The 20,425-nt window shown below is 36.7% G+C and overlaps 1 protein-coding gene across 3 annotated transcripts in view; it reads right to left on the bottom strand.

The window, feature by feature from the left end:
• LOC131041272 (vacuolar protein sorting-associated protein 36) overlaps positions 1-20,425 on the bottom strand; it is a 43,996-nt gene that overhangs the window by 10,967 nt on the left and 12,604 nt on the right. For 2 of the 3 annotated variants that reach the window (XM_057974311.2, XM_057974305.2), the window contains exon 2: positions 12,729-12,932. The exons of the other annotated variant lie outside the window; for it this stretch is intronic. In XM_057974311.2, the coding sequence (XP_057830294.2) occupies positions 12,729-12,932 (204 nt within the window). The remainder of the gene's footprint in view (positions 1-12,728; positions 12,933-20,425) is intronic. 3 annotated transcript variants of the gene reach the window in all.

The raw sequence follows: 20,425 nt of genomic DNA, 5'->3' as shown, positions 1-20,425 counted from the left end.
CAGAGCAGGGGAGAAGGGTGAAGGAGATAGTGAAGAGTGATGTGTTTTGGACTGATGCGAAATACATTGTCTCCATCATTTCTCCAGTATTCCAGGTGATCAGATATGGGGATGGGGATGCACCTAACCTTGGAGAGGTGTATGAGTGCATTGACTCTATGCTTGACCAGATGAGGGCTACTGTGCGAGTGAAGGACCCCTCTCTAGCATTCTACAATGAGCAAATCCGGCCTATCATTTAGAGTAGATGGGACAAGTTGAACACTCCTTTGCATATGGCTGCCTTTGCCTTGAACCCTAAGTGGTACAAGGCTAGACCGGGTAGAATGACACCGATTTGAGGATGATGAGGTGAAGGCGGGTTTCTTTAGGTGCATAGAGAAGATGTTTGATTCCAGAGATGCCGGCACAATGTGCACTGAGTGGGGAAGATTTGCCACTCTTAGAGGTTATTCAGATGCGGCAAAGATGGATATAGACACTATGGCACAGGAGGACCCACTTTTGTGGTGGACTTGTCATGGCCCGAAATCTTTGACCACCACTCTAGCCATCCGTCTGCTATCCCAGGTTTCCAGTTCTTCAGCTGCTGAGAGGAACTGGTCTACATATAGCTTCATCCACTCTCTTAAGAGGAACAGACTTACCTCTAAGAGAGCAGAGAAGCTTCTGGCTGTACACAGTGCTTTGCGTCTCATTGACCGCAAGACACTTATGTACAAGGAGAGTCCAGCGGCAAGATGGGATGTAGAGCCAGAGGAGCCTTCACAGATTGATGAGGATGATCCTACCACTTCAAATGCAGGGCTAGTTGGTGTGAGCTTGAGGGACCTTGATCCTCAGGAGTCCAGCAGTTCCAGTGAGGAGGAGTTCGCAGATGATTAGAGGCCTCCATTAGCTACAGTTTGAGTTTTCAGTTTCACTTTTCAGTTTTGTCATTTTGTATTTGACTCGTCTCTTTTGTAATGCTATTGCTACACGTATTTGTATTTGGCTACTCATTGTAATGATGAATCATGTAATCATCTTTATTATTATAGACTTTGCAATGGCATCAGATATTCATATTTTTCGTTTTCCTTTTTCGATATTCATATGATAGAAATGAGAAATCTCCAATTTGACAATTTCATTTGTCAAATTTTATTTACTTTTAGCAATTAGTTACGTATCACTAATCTAAGTAATCTTGGTATTTCCTATAGTTTCATTTGAAATCTAATTCTTATACTGTTATACATCTTTTCAAAACTAGTTTTTCAAGTACTATATGTATATATATGAGCACCACCACCCCGCCACACCCCCGCCGCCGTCCCCCCGCCGTCCCCAAATTTAGGCCCTTGGTCCCCCCGTCCCGGAAACGCGTCCCCCTCGTCCCCCCGTCCCCCCGTCCCCAACGCCCGTGGAACACTGCTTTTTCTACAATCTTTTATGATTTTTTTTAATCTGATTTTTTGCCGATTTTTTCCCTATTTTTTTAAAAAATCTTATACTTATGGTTTGCCAATTTTTTCCCCAAACAATTTTTGCTACTATGCAGAGATTAGAAAATCGCCCAAAAATCGCCAAACTCGGCAAGTTTGAGTTCGAGACATGCTCACCGAGTCTCTGGAACTCAGACTCGGGCTCGGCCGAGTTTGGTGAGCAAACTCGCCAAACTCGCCAAACTTGCCGAGTTTGGCATAAACTTGCCAAACTCAGTGAGTCCGGTGCCTAAAACTCGGCTACTGGCTGGGTTACATAAAATGACAAAAAAAAACACTTTAAAAAGTTTTTTTAAAATGAATGGTCTCCTCTTTGTTCACTACAACCTCCGCCTGAGAATGAGAAAAATTAGAGTTACAAAATTGGGAGCGTGCAAGGGGCGATGCCCCTTGACCCCACCTTGGGGGCGTTGCCCCCAAACCCCCGTCAAAAAATATGGGCAGAAACTGTGTCAATAGACGTAGGGAAAATTTAACCTCCGAGTCTGACACTGATTGGATCAACCAGGTAGATATAGAGCCTAAGACTGTAGCCATGGCAGAGGAGGAGCGAAGAGCACGAGCACAGATAGGAGATTCAAAGGCAGATAGTGACACGGATGTTCTTGATGTTGGTGAGCATGGCATGGTGTCACAGGGAGTGGCTATGGTTGTCGAATTATCCAGGACCTACCTTAGACGCCTTCACAAGGGGCCAGGGCCGAAGGGTGCAGTTGTGCTGGCTCCTCTGAGCCATAGGCTTGCAGTTGTATTTACCTTTGGTATTTGTATGAAACATTTGATGATGATCATATGATGACATGGATTTTTTATTCCATGAGTTTTGTAATATTGTATACATTTGACAATATTTATATATCTACGTTATTTCTTTCAGCTACAATTTGCATTTATGCTTATGTGATTGATGTATACTTGTGTATGTAATTAAATGAGCCGAGTCTGAGTCCCGTTTCTTTGCTACTATGATATCTACTACCGCTTACAATCCAGTCAACAGTATATTTAGTCAATGTGATAAATTCTACGTAACCTGGGGACGTGCCCCGGGTTAAAATCCCCCGTCCCTGTACCGGGGACATTTCGAGGACTTGGGGACGATTAGGGGACGTCCCCCTGCCGTCCCCAATATTGCAAAATTTGTGGGAAACGTCCCGGAAACTTGGGGACGACAGTGACTCTCGAAGGGGACGTCCCGTCCCCTCGTCCCGGGGACCGCCAACCGTCCCCCTTTTCCCAGCACATTTAAAAAACAAAAAAAGACTCAAATGGTCAAAAAACATTTTTTTATTTTATTATAGGTCTATAAAATTGGATTTTCACTAATATGATGGGTAAACATGTCTAAATCACTTCCAAAAGCACTTAGAAATAATGAGCAGCAGCCTGGTAATAAATTTCACAAACACTTAGAACGCGATAGTGCATAAAAAAGAGGTATGAAAGATAAACAGGTCTAAATCACAGCCAAAAGTGCTCAGAAATATGAATACAACTTGGTATAGAATTTCACAAACATCCAAAACTTTGTAGTGCATAAAGAAGCGGTTGTAGGTCATGATAGAAATGGAAGACGATCAAAATATCCTTCAACCAGAAAGAAACAATGAACCACATGCAAACAAGTGTTGGCATGTTGACAATGTACTTTCAATTATGAATGCATATTGAGTATTGACAATGAATTCTGAACACAAATGTGGTATGTTAAGGTTCTATAATGTACATATACTTGCTTTATCCATGTTTTCATATGAATATAATGTATATATACATGCTTTATCTATTTTTCATATGAACATTTAAAATTTCACTATATATTTTAAAATTTCCCTATCTTTTATATAGTTGCCCATTTGCCGTCCCCCCACCGTCCCCAAAATTGGCAAAAAAATTTGCCATCCTGGAAACTCGTCCCGCCATCCCGGAAACTCGGGGTAACATTGGATAAATTTAAACCTTTCGTGGATAAAGAGAAAACAAAGGAAATTGAAAAAGATTCTATCAGTGACAAAATTCTGGAAGTGAGCAAGAATGAATTGAGGCAGCAAAATATGTGCTTCTCTTGCAATAAGGATTGGAACCCTAATCACCAATGCATAGGTGAAAAGGTATTGGAAGACATTCCATCTACTTCCAAGCCTCCCTTGACATCATTTGAAGAGGAAATACAGGTTGCCAATACAAGTTTGCTTCTAAATGATCATTTGAACAAGGAAGCTGATCCTAAGGATGAAGTTGATTCTCCAAGTGCATCTACCGTTGAAGATATTCCTGAAGATGAAGAAGTTTGGTCCAGCAATGAAGAGGATGGTTGCCAATATGATGAGTCAATTTTTGCTTCAGGTTGCATGAACCTCTTTGTGGGTGATGTAGAAATCATGATTGATAATTCCGGAAAGGTAATGGCTTCTTTTGGTGATTCCATGACTCATGTTATTGCTGCCCCACTCTCTCCAAATGAAAAGATTGGTCCAAATGATGATGATGGTGATTCTATGCTTGATTCTAATGCTGCCTTGGTTCTAAATCAGCAAGAGTGCGAAGAAGATATCATAGAAGAAGTTTGCTATGAGAGCCAAATCTCTAAAGGTAAATCAGCTATTTCAACATATAAATCTAATGTTGTTAAAACACACAAATTGGAGAACCAATTGAAGGTCAATGAAGATAAGATAGTTGCAGCATTAACACATTTTGATGATATGCACAAGTTGATGGAGTGTCACCTTTGGAAGGGACAACTTGACAGTAGAGAAAAAAGGGGTAAAGAAGAATCTACTCAAGCTGATTTGCAGGTAATCAAAGAAGGTATTGAGACTATGAGGTCAAATTATTTGCACTTACTTTCAGATCGTGACCACCTCCTTAATCTCGCAGAAATTTATTCAGAATCATTGTATAGGAAAGAAGAAGAGGTTGACAATCTCACCTATGAGCTTGTGGATACTAAGGATACCTTGGAAGCTATTCAAGAGGCTCTGCAAAAAGCAGAAAATCAGATTAATTCTTATGATAAAAAAAAATTGTACACAATCGAATCCAGAAGCATTATAAGAATTATAGCATGGGTTGTCGAAATCTGATAGCATTAATAGAAAATCAGATTGACAAGCTTAACTTAGAGCTGAGTTTGACAAAATGTCAATCAGAAATCAGTTTTCTATGACAGCTACATTAGAAAGGACAACCACCATTGATGAGCAACCGATGTTTGAAGAAGAATTGTTTGAACGCTATGAAGATTCTAAGATAGAATCTGTATCGCATGCCGATTTGTTGATGGTGAACAGCAGTCGTTATGCACTTGTTTGTCATAAGATGTCAAAGATGAATTTTCAAGTTGACATGGATTTAGAAAATCACTTTGCATACACTCAAGATTGCAAGCTTAAGCATGAGGATGTCTTCATTGTTTCAAGTTTCTCACAAGGTATGAACTTCCCTTGATATTTGAAGATTTGCATTAAGAAGGAGCATGAGGTATATCAAGTTCTTGTTTGTATGGGTATACCAAGAAGTTTGAATGAATATGGGAGTCATAGGATTGAAGAGTTGACAGATAAAAGGTTAGCAAATGATCACACTCTATCTCTAACCAATAAGAGAGCATTATATTTGTTAAATGAGCCATATTCTAGCAGCCTACAACCAATTGGGAATGAATTTTCAGATTTGGTTCCTTGGCCTCCATCTCACATTTCAATGTATAAAGTTCTCCTATGATGCTAATCATTGAATTTTCAGATCATGCAGTGACGATAACAACTAGTTGTATGGATTTGAGTGCACATAATGATCTCTATAGCACTTGGGAATTGGATGTTAATGAGAATTCACCAGTCCATGTTAACAAAGGCATTCGAGAAGTGAGTATAAATTATATTTTCACACTTGTTGCTGCCGAAAAAAGTGAAGAGATGTGTGTGATTACTTTTGGAGATATGCTAAAAACTATTCCCCATTTCATGTTGACTATGCTTAATGACATAAGAGATTCAAGTACATACATGGGTGACAGGCTTGCACATGATAGAAGAGTTTCAATTTATGATTATATCAGAGCAGAGCAACGGGAACATGTTGGGAATAAGAAACAAAAAGAGAAATTACTCTTTGATTACAGCAACTCTGTTGATTCACGGGGAAATGAAACAAACTCTTGGTAGAAATTATCAGATGATGAGGTTGAAAGATTTCTCAGTTGTCTATGGGATCCAAGAATTTTAATGAAGGGTAGGTTGCATTACAGAGGATTGCTTAATATGGTGACAGAGTTCAACAGAGATGTTGGATGCAATTGTGATGAAACAGTCTATAGGTTTGTTTGGAAACCGGGTATTGGCATTCAGGTTCAAGTTTGCTTGAGGACAAACAAATTTGGGAAGGGCGGACTGTAATGTCCCCTTTCTAGCACATGTTGTATGGGGTTGTCGTTAGCCTATTTCTCCATTGTCTCATAGGCTAACCAGGACATTTTAGGGATCTTGAGGATATTTGGCCTAGGCAGTTTCAATTGCAAGTGATTCTGATGAGTTTTGATGGGTTTTTGGGATACTTACTATTTATAGTAAGTCAGCTGGGCCAGGTTTGCATCAACAATGAACTCATAAATAATATCCTGATGATGTTAGTTGTTGTTTTTGATTGGAGATTTTAATAATCGTTTGCGATTATTAATTAATTTATTAATAAACTTAAGTTATTAATGCGGGACTATAGTTAAGTGGAAGTATTTATAGTTCCTTTATTTAATAACACATTGGAGACATGGAATGTTTGGGGACTTGAGTTGAAGGGAAAATTATTTAAATGTCATGGGAAATATTAAAGGAAAAAAGCAATTGCGATAAAATAGGGGGATAAAAGCAATCGCGATAAAATAGGGGGAAAAAGCAAAATCTTAAAAAAATAGGAAAAGGCAAAAAGTGATTTTGTTTATTCCACACTAGCAAAGTGAGTGAGCAAACTCTTATGAGAGCCTTATAAAAGAGATTCAAGAGCTCTCTTTCAGATATGCTTGGATATGCTTGATTTATTATTTCTCTATTGGAGAATTTGGGAGATTTGGTTTTCGATGGGTTTGAGGATGGAAACCCATTGTCAATTCGAGATATCATTTAGGTATCTCACTTGTGTTTCACATTTCTAAAAATAAAGGTACTGCTGTTGTAAGGTACCTTTTCTATTTCTACTATTCATTTTGCTAGGGTTTGAATATTGTGAAGGAGTTTGGATGCCAGACTCGTTGAGCTGCATGTTGGACATTGTTGGGTGCTACAGTGACGTGAACAGTGACGTGAACAGTGCAACGAATAAAGTGTGAACAGTGTTGCTACAGTGACACATCACTTTGCTATCCCACAAGATTTGATGATCTACTTGGCTCTTCATTGATACATTTTGAATCTAACGTTTCAATCCCCTATTCCTAGGCTTGGACACATATCTTTGGAGGAATTTGGGATTATTTTTAGCTGTCATAATCTTCAGACAAAGGGCAGAAAATATCCAACCTACATAAGGAATTTTAGACATTATCTTCAGCCATTCATGTCATCGAATTGTGACTAAAGGACACATTGAACTTCAGACCATATTCATATTGCCATCCATTGGCGCTGAAACTGCAGGGACGTAGGAGAGGTTAACACAGCAGCAGTTCAAAGTGTTAGTGACTGGTTTTTACCAGTTGGGCTGAGCACTGTTAGCTGCAACCTTCATTTGGAATCTACTTCTGGTATGTGAACTTGTGCATGAGTTGGACACACCATTGTAGAAGAAACTTGAAATTTCCAGATTGTAATAGCACTAAAATTTGAAGAGATATTTCTGTTTCCAGTTTGAATCAGATTTGAAATAAGAATAAGCTTATGATTATTATCTTTATTATCTTGTCATTGTTATCTATTAGTCATTGTAATCAATTCTTTTTCAAAGCAAACACTGCACAAACTAAAACCTCTGAAATAAAACGAAACTCAGAAATCAATTGTAAGAAGAATACATGCCAAGTGTTTGACAAAATGTCAAACCACACAAACTGAAAAAATAAGTACAGAAAGGACGGGTTCTTACACTATCCACCAACAATTGAAATACCTCTTTCATTGTGTTATCATCATAAGGTGCTTGAGATGCTAAACTCTCATGATCTTGCTCAAACATGAAGTAATCATCAGTCTTATCTCATCATCTGTGTGTCTCACCCACCTGTGCTGACTTAAGGAATTTACTGTAGAAACTAGTGCTAATTGCAACAACTCAGAGTACAAATGCACTACAATGATCAAACATCCTTCTAATTTGTTCGGAGTGTTGAAAACAACATCCCTTGGTTAAGATTGAATATTGAGTTAACTACCTTGTTCGAAGAGTAATTTGGCCAACCATTCTCTATCTTTTGATGACATGCTTCAAAACTGAAAATCAATCCTCAAAATTCCCAACAGGCTGGCAAGATCACCAACTTTGATACCACTACAAGTAACCCCTACTGTTTCTTGCCCAAAATCTTCACTTTTTCTCTCAGGGTAATTTTGTCAACAGTTTGCTTGCTTATAGCGTTTGATTGTTTAAAGGTTTTCTATTTGTTTTCAGTTAACCTTGCAGAGATACAATTCAAGTTTGCAATGCACTCAAACAAATAGATAACAAGTAATAGGAAATGTCTCTATTCATTAACAAAATATGGCAAGATTTACACAATATTTTCTATAGTGAGAGCAAAAGTATAATGCCTCAAACAAATGAAACTCTGACCTTGAATTAACTGAAATAATCATGCACAGATCTGAAATTCAATCTGAAATGTTGTCTATTACAAACCGGTGCAGCACTTGGACATAACACCAACAACTGCAAGAATAATATGCTCAGCTTTATGCAGTCTCAGAATTTGAACAACAAAAAATAGACAACAAATTCCACTATCCAATCACACAGGAAACCCCACGTCCCAACTAGAGAAAATTGGCCTTGCAATTTTAGTTTCCCTTTACCATGAAACTCCTGCATCCCTTCTCAGAAATTGAAATGACTTTGCTGAAGTGGAACGGCTCTCCTAAATGCTGAAGATACTCACAAAGAAGCTGATCAAAACTTCAAAAACCCATAAACTACTTATATATGTTCCTGCCTGGTAGTAAACGGTCTTTCTTGTAGGAATTGCCACCAGGCACAAAGGCACGAATCTGCAAATATTTAAGCTGAAAACCCATACACCTAGGGCACAATATACCAATACGTCCAACAATATTCTCAATCTCTCTACTTAAAGCTACGCCAAGGTAAAAAATTATTCAACTCAAAGATTACTGCCTCAGCATAATCCCTCAAAGCACAAATAATAATCTTCAAACCCTATGCCCAAAGATGAAACCCATAATAAGTTGCTCATACAAAGAAGAATAGGGCGTCCAAATACAAACAACATGCCAAACCTTAGATCATAGAAATTTGTCTTCAATGAACACTTCATACATTTCCAAACTCGAAACTTCAAAACCAAACGATGATGTGCAACTGCAAAACCTGGATGATTCTGCCAAATCACGAGCTGGGAAGGAATCTTTCACCACTGAAACTAATCTTCTCTAAAGGGTTTTCGTCCTCCAAAGGTTTAGATGAACCAAGTTCAATCTCTAGAACCACAAGGGTCTCAATCAGAGAAGTAGAATAATCTTCAACAAACCAAATGAGCTCTCAATCCCCCTTCTTATAAATGTTTTAGGGAACTTTCCATAAACTTACTTTTAAAACATTTATAGCACTTATAGTCACTTTTAAGGTCTCATCATTTAAACTTTCCGTTCTCTTTCCAACAAGCTATAATATTGAGGTGCTTGATAAATTATTTTAATTAAAATGGCACCCTTAATAAAATTAATTAAATATAACTCAATATTACACTCAATTAGTGACAATGGTCGAAAAGCCTCGAAATTGAAAACTGACAATGTTGACAGTCAGGACCCTCCCCAGAAAAACTCAGGTTACACAAGCCTGGGTGAATCTATAGTCCAAGTCTTGTGCCCAAAGTAAACCCTCTATGGACTACGAGATTTTTTTACCTTGTTTCTTCTTTTTCTTAATTATAAGTTTTATTTCCATCTTCCCATTTCATGGAAAGAATAAATAAGCAACATCAATGGTGTCAAAGTTTATTTTTTAAATATAAAGGGAAAAATTATACGAGAGTTGGCCACAGCCAACACAGCCCTTACAGGGCCAATGTTGTCTCTTCAGCTGTATTTCTTTATTTTGTTATAAAATATTATATATTAGAAATTAATCAATTTATAAATATTATTAACATGGTATATTATATATTTCGTTTACATTTCAATTTTAATATTTTTAAATTTATTTAATTTTAAATGTTTTATAAAAAATTAGTTTTACTATTTTTAAATTCACTTAAGTTTTAATAATTTATCTAAATTTTAATATTTATATCTATTCACATTCTGATATTCTTAAATTTTATGGTTGTTTAACATTTAGTTTATTATATGTATGTTATGTGTTATCTGAATTTAATTACTGCTTCAGTGCTTCAGGCTAAAATATGTATACATTCATGAATTTTATATATTTTCTCTATGGATATACCCAACCCTAAAAACATTTCAGCATACCAACGTACTGGGAACCCCCATATCCAAACCCAAACCATTAACTAAGCATTGGAAAGAGATAACCATACAAAACACAATTGAAAAAAATGATCCATCAGCAGGTAGGTGAGAAAGAGGGAAGATGCAAATTTTGAGCTTCGAATTTTTTATTTTCAATGCCAAACAAAAGCTGAAGAGCACAAATTAAGTTCTCCATTGAACGGATGGGGGGAATAACTTCTTAATTACCTGATTCAAAATTAATAATTACATGATTTCCAGCTAAAGCCTGTCAAAAAACAGGAGCTTTTATCTCCAGATTATTAAATGGTTCCGAGGACGCAAAAACAATTTTACAGTATTTGGTATTTGGAATAATAACTCTGTTAGCATCCTAAGCCAACAGAATGACTTAGAAAAAACAGACAAGTAGAAAAGGAGCTAAGCTAAGATGATGATAACTGAAAACCATGAATTGTCGATCCAAGACAACCATGAACCAAAACCTAGATCAGAGGACAAAAATCATAAACGAAAGAAGTCTTAGCTCAAAAGATTAACCACATCCAAAAATTGACAAGCATTCTGTCCATGCTTCCCTGGGCCCATGGACCTTTCGTTCATGTTTCTATCCTTCACAATTTAAAGAGCCATCAAAAATGGTTTCCTACAGGATTTATTGACGCATAGATGTCATGACACAATTTACAAACCTTGAAAGTTGTTGAAATGCTAACTCATGCTTTTCCCTTCTGTTCCAGAAACCTTTAACTGTGCATCTGTAATGTCCCTAAAACTTGAAAGAAATTAACCAACACCCCTTAAGCCAACACTCCTAATACATCTCCCATAGAATCTTAAGGGGAACAAAAGAGATCAAACGTTTTTGCCAAAACAGACAAACCACATCAGCCACACTAGAAGACAAAAGAATTAAAAAGGTACAAGTATTATCAAACATTATTAAGGAAACATATGTTGGTTTTGAAGGGGCAGCCATTCGGATTGGAGGCACGCTTCATTTAGGATAAGTTGTATAGCTTGTGAAGGTTGTGACTGTTCATTCCCTCATGAAGATTATATAAGGTGGCTCTGTTTGTTGGAAAGGGGCAGGGAATAAAAAAAAGATCAAGTGGAAATCAAACAAGACAATCTGATTCCAATCATAATGCAGTAAGACGCGACAGAAATAATATTTATTCAGGGATTGATATGCAGCATAAATGTGTTTACTGCTATTTATTTATAAACAGATAACAGCTTTTATTTATTTATTGAATTAATTGCAAATTTTTCAAGACATATATATATATATATTAGTAACTTATCTATTTGATTTCCAACAAACGATCACATTTGGAATCAATGAGAAACAAATGATAGGGAGATGCAGCAGTACTGGTTCTCTCATTAAACATGCCAACCTCAAGATGGATGTGCCAATACTTGGGGCCAAGGAGCCAAATGACTCGAAGGCTAATTCCATGCCCTTGGGCTTGATTGAGGAGGACAGGCTCCCTACACCCTATCACATTTTCCCATTGTATTCCATATTATGGTTGGCTGTTGGGAATAACTATGAAATGGGTCCATCGTATTTTGTATTCTATAAAGAATATCTATGACCATAATATTTGATGTTAATTGATTACAATTTTCACTAAATTTTATTGCAAATTGTGTAAATAAATTGTATTGTTGGAGATGATATTTTTTTGGGCAAAAATCAGGTATATCCCAAAAGGAGACATTACACCATTTTATGAGACGTATTATTATTCATCTTGTTCACAACTGTGGCGTTGGAGCTGTACAATTTTGAAATACTGAAACACTGTTTGCAAAAAACTGTTCAACAATGTTAGAAGAATCTTGTAAGTTCCTTTGTCAATATGTATACACGAGGACCATTCCCTGGCCCTTAACTGTATTTTTTGCAACTGCTGTATGCCCTAAAAACAATTCAGACTCCCACTCATAACAGTGAATCTGTGTTTGTGCCCTTCATGACACTCCAAAAAATGCCCACAACAGCAAATGACATAAAGGAGTTATTTTGCAACTGGAAACATTGACTGTGACAGTATTATTCCTGACTGCAATATATGACGCTCCAAAAAAGTGAAAGATTTTGTATGTTTCACAAAACCTTCAACGGACATGAAATGTGGTTCTGTTTCACACAACCCTTTTAACACTAGTTTGGACACTTTATTACTGTTTTGTATTAATTAACCTATTATATATATTTATTAGTTATAAAATAGTACATTATTTATTTATTTTTAATATATTTACATAAGACAGATAGATAGATATATACCCAGCCCTACAAACCCAGGGAAAAAAATGACATTCCAGCATGCCTGAATAGGCAGCTTAGGATTCCATCAATCACAGAGAATCACAAACCTAAAACCTCATCAATTCATTTCCCAGCCAAAACAGAATGAAAATAACACATCCCTAAAACATTCTCCAGCTAATTGGCGACCAATCTCTAAAAAACAGAATTTTAGAACCTTCTGGATAAAGTACCCTACAAAAATACTATGACAGATGATCAGTCACACCTTTGCAAACTATTGTTGTATGCCGGCTAGCACAGCTCTAAGAGAGGCACCTGACGGGACAGCTGCTGATGGTAAAGAGCACCAGAAGTCTCTTTTGTAACTGGAGATGCAATGCCGACACTGAGAAGCCAATCTTGTATCTCTTGTTTGGTTCCCATCTCATCATCATTACCTGCACTGGACTGCCCAGTTGATCCTGCTAACAGTTTTGTCCGCATCTTTTCAGCAAGCATCACCATATCTTTGGCTTTACTCTGCAGATTAGCACAGATAACCATAACCACAATATTTAGGACACGTTGAGAAAATCTATCACCATAGAAACAAAATGACAAGATGATCTCACAGTTTTTGCTCAAATAATATATTTATCCATTTACCTTGAACAAAAAATTAGACTATAAACTTCACAAACAAAAACAAATCAATTAAAAAGGAATTGCCCTATCATATAATAAAAAATAGATACGCAAGCAACAAACAACACTCACCTTTAAAAAGACATGTTTTAGGCCTTTAAACACGTCAAACCTTGGCCAAAGTTTTAAATAAAGTTTCTACCTTTTCATGGTTTTTTGACGAAAGAAGAGGCAAATTCCAAAAAGCACATGTGCAACTACATTTTTCCTATCCAAATTTTACTTTTTATGTTTCCATTTTCACTATTCAAACTAGACTAAACAGTTTGGGGAGACAATCTATTCCAGCAATCTACAAACAGGAGATGAGAGGATCAGAAATACAAAATCACTGAATGCATGATCTCATGAATTCCCTTACAGTCAGTTGTATCTTGCTCTTAAAACAAACATTCCTATCATCAGACTACCACATAAGGCAGAGCCCCCAATTTTCAATTCAACAACAATGTTGCAAACACAAATTTTCAAGGCTTTAAAAGGGTTGTCAAATGAAAAATCAAATGTACATGATATAAGAGACAGTTTTTTCATTTGTCAAATCTTAAGATATTCGATAGCTGAACCAATGTGCAATATAAGTATATCTCTGTGAATAACTAGCATGGGTAGCTTATATACATCTATTTAAAATATGCCAGGAGATATCAGCGTCAAGGCACATATATACCTCTGTTGTGTATTAATAAACGCTCCTCGAGACTAATATCTCTCAGCATCTTTTAGCTAGATGCATTTAAGATATCTATGCTAGTTTACTTCCACAATTACTTCAAGAGCTATTTTATTACTCCATTTGAATATATAGGTCTCCCACTGATTGACAACTGTACTGAAAGTAACAGATTGACCCAGATTATGCCCTCCATTGCAGATCAGGTTTGATGCATGTTTTGGATCTAAACCAGACAATAACAAAGGGAACCACTTAAGGAATTGATAAGAAAGGAGAGCCTATATCAGATATTGAAAATTACTGGAAAGTAGAAGAATGAATATGTCTAATTGTTAGAATTTAGTAGTGCCAAAGGACTCCTCTCTGGGATCATTTGGCAGAAGTGCCTACACAAAGTTAATATGATGATTTTGTATTGTCAAAAAGATCAGAAAGAGGCTGTTTTGCTTAGGTTACCAACCCGCCACCAATCTGGAATGGAGGATTGAATTGGCCTTAATATTTGTTAGAATTTTGTATGGGTTTTTTCATGGGGTTGAATGGTAAAATTAATGTAAGAAAAGTCTAAAGCAATGTAATCTTTACTACGTGCTTATAAGAAAAGTACGAACAGTAAATTTAATCTTACAAAAACTGCTGGTTAGGTAGAATGAACACATCAAATTTTTACACTTAGATTATCAAGTCTCTAAAATCTAATCTATATTATAATTGGACTTTCAACTTTTATTTAGATGGACCTTTCAATTAATCTTATATAGAATTGTGACATTGTCACTCCCTTGTAATAAACATAATTTCACAAAGTTTACTAATGAGGGACACGAGGACAGGTTTTAGGGAGAAGGGACCAAGGGACTAAGTTTTGGAGCAGTGAAGGCACGAGGGGGGGGTGGTATTAAAATACATATAGTACTTGAAAAAATTGTTATAAAAAGATGTATAAGAATTACAAATGAAACTTAAGCAAACTAGAAAAACTTGAAAACTACAAAACTTTGGAGTGAACATTAATAAATAACAATTTAACATTTAATAATGAGAATATTGAATTCAAAATTTATATTATAGTCAAGATTTCTGTGATAACCCTCAATTATATCACATGATGTAAGACTTTCTTAGGAATCATAAAAATTACTCTCTGTTTTATAAATGCATTCATTAAAATTTACAGAGCTTATTATCAGTAATAATATATATACGAATATATTAATGATAATTGGCATCAATAATTTTATTAATGTAAATGCTAAAGAAAAAACTAATAATGATGATAATATATATTAATAAGTTTATTAGTAATATATTAAATGTGGAAGTAATACATTAAAATAATGTTAATATATTAATAAAGAAGTAATATATTAATAATACGAAAACAACTATTTTTATTTCCCACCCCGTGGGAAGTGGTGGGATGGGGATCGCAGCTTTGGAGCTGTGACCACCGTTGCACCCTTTCCTGTGGAAGGGACCCCATGGTGGGACACAACCCTTCCCTACCATGGGTACAAATAACCCGATAATGCTTGCAGAGAAGGGGACGGAGAAAAAGGAAAGAAAAGGGAAGTTGGCAGAGCATACACGGTGGAAGTCAAACTGACAAAGCAGCACGGCACTGTATTTTGAGGTGAGTAGAATATTAATAATTCAGGAGTCTAAGTCTGTAAAAGATTATAGAGGTGAATAGGGACAACAATTAAGTTCTGTCTTGTAGGGAATTAAAGATAACGCAGTAAAAGAATTGTTAATACAGTTTGGTATGTATGTGGGTGTACACACACCACACACACACACACAGATATATATATATATATATATATATATCTGTGCATATGTGTGTATACACACTCATATATATATAAATATATTAATGAACAATTTAGAGTCAAAGATGTAAGCAGATGATCACAATATTGAATAAGCTATTAGGAAATGTTATGAAGCTATAAATGTTAATGATGATTACTTGACAAATAGTAATGTGATGTTATTAAATGAATTATGGGGACTAAGGGGAATTGACATAATTCCTCTAGTCCAATTTCGGGATTATTATAATCTCTGGTAGGCAGTATATATTGATTAATCATATGCATATGTGGTAGGCTTGGATGTAGGAACACCTCATCCCTGTTAATTTTAGTACTTTCAGATTGAATAAAACTCAGAAAATCAGAATTAGTTTTAACTAGGTTAATTAAATTTATTGTTTTCCAGATTTAAGCATAGTAAAGGAAATGAATGCATAAAGACAAAGCACAATTACCCTGCGAAAACCTCCTAGGAGGAAAAACCCAGCCAGAAAAGATCCTCAGATCTGATTATGGTTTTGAATTCAACTGATAATTACACACTTATCTAGAGTATAGATGTTGCAGTCACAAGGAAGATGAGATAGAAGTCTTCACAATTAGTTCGCTAATGGAGATCATGATTTGCAGTCCTCCTAATCGGACTTTCTGTGTGTAACAAGGGTAGCAGCACCTTTCAAGTAATTTGCAGTCCTTCTATAGGGTTTGTTTGGGCCTTCAATGGAGTTCTCTATCTCTTGGTGGTGATCTGCTGCCTTTGAAGAAGTTCGCTGTCTTCTATTAGTGATCTGCTGCACTTTAATGTAGTTCACTGTTATCAACTGCCTTGAATATATATTTCGCTTCCTTAGTATATATTTTGCACCTTCTTGCAAAACTGAATGAATGATGTTATGTTAAGTATATGCTTTATTTATAGGAGTAGTGATACTTCTTGATCATGTCGGCCTTCTTTGCAAATTAAACATATTAATTTATTTAATTCCTTTTAAGCGAATTGGATAGGGTCGGCCCTATCATGGAGGCGAGTTGGGTTTGGATGTAGCGTGGAGACCTTTTAGGTGGAGCCGAGAGGTATTGGGCCTGGCCCTATATGTTGGAGGTGGATTCCAATGTTGCCCAAGGCAATTGGAATCCGCCAACCCTAATTACAAACAACACTCCCTCTTAATTAGGGAAGAGAATCATAACCATAATCTCCCATCTTGCACACAAGCAAGTATGGAACTACATAATCATAATCTTCCAGCTTGCACACAAGCATAGACTGGATCCACCTTACATTGCCCACAGAGGGTGGAGAGGATCTTTTCTACCATCTTACATTGCCCGTAGAGGATGGTCAACAATTACACTAATACCATCTTACATTGCCCGTAGAGGATGGTTTAACAATTACACTTCTCCCTGAGAAGTTTTACAATACCATCTTACATTGCCCGCAGAGGATGGTTAATAATTACACTTCTCCTTGAGAAGTTTACAATACCACCTTACATTGCCCGCAGAGGGTGGTTTAACATTTACAATACCATCTTACATTGCCCGCAGAGGATGGTTAATAATTATACTTCTCCCTGAGAAGTTTTGTAATGCCACCTTACATTGCTCGCAGAGTGTGGTTTGATACAACACATCGTATTACTGAGATTGAGACTCCCTTTCAATTAGGGTTTCATTTTCCATAATACCAAGTTTGTCCCTACGCAAACTTCACTTTGGATAGAGGCTTGGTAAGAATATCTGCAACCTGCTCATCATTGCTAACATACTTCAGCTGAATAGCACCTCTTTGCACCATGTCCCGAATGAAATGATAGTGAGTTTCCACATGTTTTGACCTGTCATGAAACACTGGGTTGATGGACATCTTAATACAACTCTGGTTATCACAGTGAATAACTGTAGGATCCCAAGCTTGACCAAACAGCCCTGCAAGAAGCTTGCGAAGCCACACTGCTTCTCTAGAAGCTACACTTGCTGCAATATACTCAACTTCAGCAATACTCAATGCCACTGAGGATTGTTTCCTGCAAGCCCAAGAGATTACTGCAGATCCCAAGCTAAAACAAATACCGGAGGTGCTTTTCTTGTCTTTGAAGCTTCCAACCCAGTCTGCATCAGAATAACCTTCCAAGGTTATTGGAGTGTTAAGTGGATACTTCAGCCCAAAACCAACTGTGCCTCGCAAGTATCTTAGGATATGCTTGGCTGCAACAAGATGAACATGTTTGGGCAAGCTCATGAACTGGCTGAGAGCATTCACAGCAAAACATATATCTGGTCTAGTGTTAACTAGATACATCAGAGAACCAATCAACTGCTGGTACTCAGATGGATCTGCAAATTCAAAGTTAGCTGCAGAAACACTTAACTTCTTTAAGTTAGATTCCATAGGAGTAGACATGGGTTTACAATCCATCATTCTAAATCTTTTCAAAATGTCAATAGTATACTTTCCTTGACTTAGAAAAATTTCGTTAGATCTTTGCCATACTTCTAGACCTAGGAAATAATGCATTAGACCTAAATCTTTCATTTCAAATTCTGAAGCTAGTTCTTTCTTGAATCTAATAATAAGTTCATCTTTACCAGTAAGAAATGAGTCATCCACATAAAGAACTAGAATTAGCATTTCATCATTGGCTACCTTAAAGTATATGTTAGAGTCGGCATCATTTTTACAAAACCCTAGACTTAGCAAGTATTTATCAATTCTTTCATACCAAGCACGAGGAGCTTGTTTAAGACCATACAGAGCTTTCTTTAACCTACACACATGGGTTAATCTATCCTGAATCTCATAACCCTCAGATTGCTCAATATAGACTTCTTCCTCAATGACACCATTGAGGAAGGCAGTCTTAACATCCATCTGATGTAGTTTCCAACCCCTAGCAGCAGCAATGGCTATTATAGTTCTAATAGAAGTGTATCTAGCAACAGGAGCAAATGTTTCTTCATAGGCTATGCCTTCCTTTTGAGAAAAACCACGAGCTACAAATCTAGCCTTATATTTTTCAATACTACCATCAGCATTATGTTTAATTTTAAATAACCATTTAGAGGAAACAACAGATTTACCTTTGGATCTGGGCACAATGTCACATACATCATTCTTGATGATTGACTGATATTCTTCATCCATAGCAAGCTTCCAGGCGTGATGACTTAAGGCTTCTTCAACACTGCAAGGTTCAGTTTCAAAGAGATTACACATCAAAGAAACGTAGTTGGAGAATACCTGAGGTCTCTTAGCTTCACAGAAGGTGCCTATGGGAGCAGCAAAACTTTCAGCTTCTTGAATGGTGTTCCTTACCCAGAGAGGCCTCTTTTTGGTAATGACAATGTCACTAGGAATATCAGTGGGATTCATGGGTTCTGGAGGGTCATCATGATCACTTTGAGGAGGAGGTTCAACTTGCTCCCTCTGAATCTCAGGGTTAGAATCAACATTTATATTTTGATTGTCATTAGCTTCATCAATAACACAAGAACCTTTCGATTTCTTAAAAGCAATGTCTTCTTCAAATGTAACATCCCTACTTACCTCAACGTACCTTTGACCTGGGATGAGAATCCTGAATGCCTTGGAGGATTCACTGTATCCGACTAGCATGCCTTTCTTTCCGAAGGGTTCCAACTTTGATCGCTTTTCTTTGGGCACATGAACATACACGGGACTTCCAAAGATTCTGAGGTGACTGATGTTTGGTTTGGATCCTGTGAAGGCTTCTTCCGGGGTCATGTTCTTTAGGACACAATGAGGACATCTATTCTGGATATACACTGCTGTTCTAGAAGCCTCAGCCCATAGAAAGGTCTGCAAGTCTTGATCGTGGATCATAGCCTTTGCAGCTTCCATAATAGTCCTATTCTTTCTTTCAGCAACACCATTCTGTTGAGGGTTGTATGGTACACAAAACTCCCTCTTAATTCCTGACTCAACACAAAAATCATAAAAGCTACCGAAGGTGTACTCACCTCCATTGTCAGATCTTAAGCATTTAATTCTTTTACCAGAGGAGTTTTCAGTTAATGCTTTAAACTCTTTAAATTTACTTAAGACTTCATCAGATTCTTTAGATTTCAAGAAGTAGATCCAAGTTTTCTTAGAAAAATCATCTATGAAGATTACGTAATACAGAAATCCACTAGGAGATGCTATAGACATAGGACCACATAAATCAGAGTGAACAAATTCTAGTGTGTCTTTAGTTCTATTTTCACTTTTATGAAATGGACTTTTAACATTTTTGCCTATAGCACAACCTTTACAAGTGTTATCATGAATTTGACTAAGTTTAGGCATACCTTTGACTAATCTTTCAAGAGATGGAAGGGATTGATAATGCAAACGTCCAAGTCTTCTATGCCATAACTCACAGGATTCCGAAGCCTCATTAATGAGGCCTTGAATAGGGTTAGTAGAGAGCTTATAAAGACTATCATATCCATGACCAATTATACGAGCAGATTTAAAATTAGCTTTCTTAGGCCAAGCAAGGACTTTTCCCTCAGAAAATGCAATTTGATAACCTTTATCTTCTAAAGCAGAAATGGAAATTAGATTTCTTCTAATTCCAGGAACAAACAAGATATCACTGAGGTGCAAAGAAATACCAGAATCTAAATTCAGGGAAGTAGAGCCAGAACCTCTTACCGAATAACGAGTGTCATCACCAATTACCACGTGAAGGCTGGTATCCTTTTCAACTAAGCCTAAAAGGTGATCATAGTAACCTGTAATGTGTCTAGAGGCACCACTGTCAATCAACCATGTATTGTTATCTGAAGGAACACTGCTAGATAGAGCGGAGATGAATAGGAAGTCA

This window comes from Cryptomeria japonica, chromosome 11 (genome assembly GCF_030272615.1).
Source record: "Cryptomeria japonica chromosome 11, Sugi_1.0, whole genome shotgun sequence".
Lineage (NCBI taxonomy): Eukaryota > Viridiplantae > Streptophyta > Pinopsida > Cupressales > Cupressaceae > Cryptomeria > Cryptomeria japonica.
Note: the sequence above shows the minus strand (reverse complement) of the source record. Positions and strands in the feature narration are given on the sequence as shown.